Source organism: Octopus bimaculoides, unplaced genomic scaffold, assembly GCF_001194135.2.
Source record: "Octopus bimaculoides isolate UCB-OBI-ISO-001 unplaced genomic scaffold, ASM119413v2 Scaffold_19479, whole genome shotgun sequence".
In the NCBI taxonomy this organism is placed as follows: Eukaryota; Metazoa; Mollusca; class Cephalopoda; order Octopoda; family Octopodidae; genus Octopus; species Octopus bimaculoides.
In genome coordinates this window covers 1,009-5,548 of record NW_026430649.1, presented here as the reverse complement: position 1 = coordinate 5,548, position 4,540 = coordinate 1,009, and the positions used below count along the sequence as shown (strand labels likewise).

The 4,540-nt window shown below is 39.5% G+C and overlaps 1 protein-coding gene across 1 annotated transcript; it reads right to left on the bottom strand.

Annotated features, from left to right (window-relative positions):
* Positions 1–16: 16 nt before the first annotated feature.
* LOC128251563 (mucin-2-like) lies at positions 17–4,537 on the bottom strand (the record flags this gene model as incomplete). The annotated part of the gene is made up of 1 exon (XM_052978369.1): positions 17–4,537. A coding segment is annotated over one exon (4,521 nt), but the record flags the coding sequence as incomplete, so codon positions are not given.
* Between the last annotated feature and the right edge of the window lie 3 nt (positions 4,538–4,540).

Below are 4,540 nucleotides of genomic sequence, written 5' to 3'. Positions count from 1 at the left end.
TTTGTATATCTGTGGCTCGAGTAGACTGAGATGGTTGTTCTGTAGTTGAGGTGAGAGGTGGTGTAGTCTCTGTTGTTAAATTATCTGTGAATTGTGTTGTGCTTTCAACAGTTGATATATCAATGTGTGTCATGTGAGGAAGCTGCGAAGTAGATTCCTTAGTTTGTGTCTGAATCTGACTTGAAGTAATCTGTGTTGTTGTGTCTGTGAGAGGTGTTGTTGGTAATTCTCTTGTAGTTGCTGGTGTAGTAATTTCCAGAGTCTTTTCATTTGTAACCTTAGTTGTATATTGCTTGCTAGTTTGATCAATGTGTGGGATTGTGGTGGTAGTAATGCTTTCTTTTGTTGATGAAGGGATTGCTGGTTGTGTGGTTGCTGGTATAATAATTTCTGAAATCTTTTCAGTGGACGCCTCAGTTGTATCTTGAGTGGTAGTTTGATCAGTGTGTAGTACTGCAGTGGTAGTAGTGTGTTCTTTTGTGGATGAAGGAATTGTTGTGGCGGTTGGTGTGTGCATTTTACTAGTAGCAAGTGTAGGTGACATCGATTTTTGTACATCTTTGGTTAGAGTTGAGAGAAGTGTCTCATCTGTAGTTATGAGTGATGATGGAATCATGTTTGTTTGATTGTCTTTGACTTGTGTTATGCTTTCAGCAGTAAGTGTGTGAATTTGTGTTGTTTGAGGAAGTGAAGTGGATTTATCTGCTTTTGTTGTCATTTGACGTGTGGAAGTCTTCTGTGTTGTGTGTGTGATATTTTGTGTAAGCCGTTCTGGTGTGCTAGCTGATGTAGTTAGGTCGAGCATCTTTTCAGTTGATGCTTGAATTGTATTTTGGGTGCTAGTTTGATTGGTGAGTGGTATTCCTGTGGAACTGATTTGTTGTGTTGATGAAGGAAATGATGCTGTCGTTAGTGTGCGCATTGTGGTAGCACCAAATGTAGGTGGAATAGATGTTTGTAAATCTATGGCTGGAGGTGAGAGAGTTTCTGGAGTAATTGCGGTGATAGGTGATGTAATCTCTTTTGTTGCAATACCTGTAATTTCTGTTGCACTTTTAGCTGTTGTTGCCTTGATGCGTGTCGTTTGAGGCATTTGAGTTGTAGATTTTTGTGATTGTATTTGAATGTGCGTTGTTGAAGGTATGTGTTTTCTTGTAGTCTTGGTGAGAAATTCTGTAAGGAACTGTGATGTTGTTGCTGGTGTACGAGTCTTGAAAATCATTTCAGGTTCTTGAGGTGTATATTCTGTTCTTGTTTCATTTGTACCCAGTGTGTAGTTTGTTTGTTCTGTGATTGTAGTGTGAGTTGGTATGTGTGTCATGCTAGAAACGTTTGTGACTGGTACAGATGTTTGTCCAGTTTTTGTTGTCTGAGGTAGTGGAGTGTTTGTCTTTTGTTCTGTTTTCAGAACATCTGTAGTTTGAGGTACGCTCTCAATAGTAAATGTGTGAACATGTGCAGTGTGTGGAATTTGAGAAGTTGATTCAGCAGTTACTGTGTGAATTTGACTTGTTGGTGGAATGTGTGTTCTAGTTGTGTCTTTGATAGTTTGTGTAAGGGATTCAAGTGTGTATGCTGGTATTGTAATTTCGAGAGTCTTTTCAGTTGATGCTGGAGTTCTATATTCAGTACTAGTGTGATCAGTTTGTGTTATTTCAGTGGTGTGTTCTGTTGATGAAGCAAGTTTCTGATCAACTGGTGTGCGCATTGTGCTAGTTGCAGGTGTGATTGGTATAGATGTTTGTACATGTTTGTCTACAACCGACTGAGTTTGTTGTTTGGTAGTTTTTGTTAGTGTTGGTGTAATCTTTGCTGTTCCTTCTGTTTTTAGAAGACTCGTCAATTGTGTTGTGCTTCCACTAGTAGATGTGTCAATGTTTGTTGTGTGAGGAATTTGAGAAGTAGATTTAGCTGTTTCATTTTGAATTTGTCTTGTTGAAGGAATGTGTGTTGTTGTGTTGGTGATATTTTGTGTAAGCATTTCTGGTGTGCTTGTAGTTATATGTGTGAGAAATTCTTTAGTTGATTCCTGAGTTGTGTATTGAATGCTACTTTGACTGGTTAGTGGTGTATGAATGGTGTGTTCTTTGGAGAAAGTTACTGTTTGAGAAGGAGTGTGCATTGTACCAGTGAGTTGTTTTGGCATAATTGTTTCATTGTTTTCAGCTTGAGTGGGCAGTATTGTTTGTTGTGTAGTAACAGCATGCGTGGTAATTTCCGCCTCTAGTTGTTTATCCTGTGTTATGATATCAGTCTCTGTTTCTTGAGTGGTTATGTTGTGAAATTTTGTTGTTTCAAGGAAGTCAGTAGTTACCTTAGTTCTTGCTGTTGAAATTTCTTGAGTTGTTGGTCGTCTTGTGGTTGTGGTTGTCGTCGTCGTCGTCGTCGTTGTGGTTGTAGTTATTGGAAGGAACTGGATTTGAACTTCTGGAGTACTTGCTGCAGTTCTTGGTTGTGCTGTAGAATATTCAGTTATCTTTCGGCTATTATCTGCAGTTGAGATCGAATATGTTATTCTTGAATCCAGTTCTGCTGGCTGAAAAGATAGAGTTGGTTGTTGGGTACTTGTGGTTAGCTGTTGTAAAAAGGATGTCTGGGTTGGGAGTTCAGTTTCAATATCTGTAATTTGTGTTGTGCTTTCGACAGTACTTTTGTCTACGTCAGATTTTCGAGGAAAATTGGATGTCACAGGAGCAGTTTCTGTTTGATTAGAATTGGTCATATAAAGCAAAGTGGTCATATTGCTGGTAGTTTGAGTGGGCATATGTTTTGTAATTGCTTTCTGAACAGGATTCTCAAGATTTTCTGGTGATGCCGAAGTTCTAAATACAGCATTAGATTTGTCAGTTACTAGTAATGTAGCAGGGTGCTCTGATGATGAAGCAGTTGTCATTTGAGATGGACTGTGCGTTGTATTAAAAGAAGCTGTATTAGGGGTTAATGTTTTCATGTCGTCAGTGTGACTTGCTGGTGTAGGAAATTCTACAGGCTTTTCAGTTGATGACAGAGTTGTAATTTGATCAATGAGTGAGATTTCAGAGCCAGTGGAGAGTTCTGAGGTTGAGGAAGAAATTGTTTTTTGAGTTGGTGTGCTCATGGTGGTAGCAGCAATTGTGGTTGTCATAGATGTTTCTACTTGCTGAGTTAGAGTTGTGAAAGGTGGTAGTTTTGTCGTAGTGCTGAGAAGTTCTGTAGTCTCAATTGTTAAAATGTCTGGAAGTTGTGTTGTGCTTTCAATAGTAGGTGTTACAATGTGTGTGGTTGTATAAAGATGTGTAATAGACTCCTCAGTTTCTGTTTCAATTTCACTAGTTGAAGTAATCGGTGTCGTTGTGTCTGTGACAGGTATTGTAAGCATTTCTCGTGTGCTCGTTTCTGTTGTAATTCCTGAAGTCTTTTCAGTCGATGTCATTGTTGTAGCGTCTGTGCTAGTTGTATCAGTGCGTGGGAGTTCAGTGACAGTCGTATGTTCTGTTGTTGAAGAAGCAATAGTTGTTTGAGTTGTTGGTGTCATTGTGGTATGAGAAATGGTAGTGGGCATAGACGTTTCTACTTCTTCGGCTAGAGTTGACTGAGTTGGTAGTTTTGTAGTTGTGGTGAGAGGTTCTGCAGTGTCAATTTTTAGAATATCTTCAGGTTGTGTGGTTCTTTCACTTGTAGGTGGTATAGCGTGAGTCATTGTAGGAAGTTGGGAGCTTGATTCCTCAGTTTCTGTGTGTATTTGTGTTGTTGGTGTAATGTGTGTCGTTGTGTCTTTGTCTTGGGTTGTATGCACTTGTAGTGTGCTTGTTAATGTTGTAATTTCTGATGTCTTTTCACTCGATGTCAAAGTTATAGCTTCTGTGCTAGTTGTATCATTGCGTGGGAGTTCAGTGACAGTGGTATGTTTTGTTGTTGAAGAAGCAATAGTTGTTTGAGTTGTTGGTGTCATTGTGGTATGAGAAATGGTAGTGGGCATAGATGTTTCTACTTCTTCGGCTATAGTTGACTGAGTTGGTAGTTTTGTACTTATGGTGAGAGGTTCAGCAGTGTCAGTTTTTAGAATATCTTCAGGTTGTGTTGTTCTGTCACTTGTAGGTGGTATAGCGTGAGTCGTTGTAGGAAGTTGGGATGTTGACTCCTCAGTTTCTGTGTGTATTTGTGTTGTTGGTGTAATGTGTGTCGTTGTGTCTTTGACATGTGTGGAAAGCGTTTCTAGTGTGCTTGTTGGTGTTGTAGTTTCTGGTGTCGTTTCAGTCGATGACATAGTTGTAGCTTCTGTGCTAGATGTATCAGTGGGTGGGAGTTCAGTGACAGTCGTATGTTCTGTTGTTGAAGAAGCAATAGTTGTTTGAGTTGTTGGTGTCATTGTGGTATGAGAAATGGTAGCGGGCATAGATGTTTCTACTTCTTCGGCTACAGTTGACTGATCTGGTAGTTTTGTAGTTATAGTGAGAGGTACTGCAGTGTCAGTTTTTAGAATATCTTCAGGTTGTGTTGTTCTTTCACTTGTAGGTGGTATAGCGTGAGACGTTGTAGGAAGTTGGGAAGTTGACTCCTG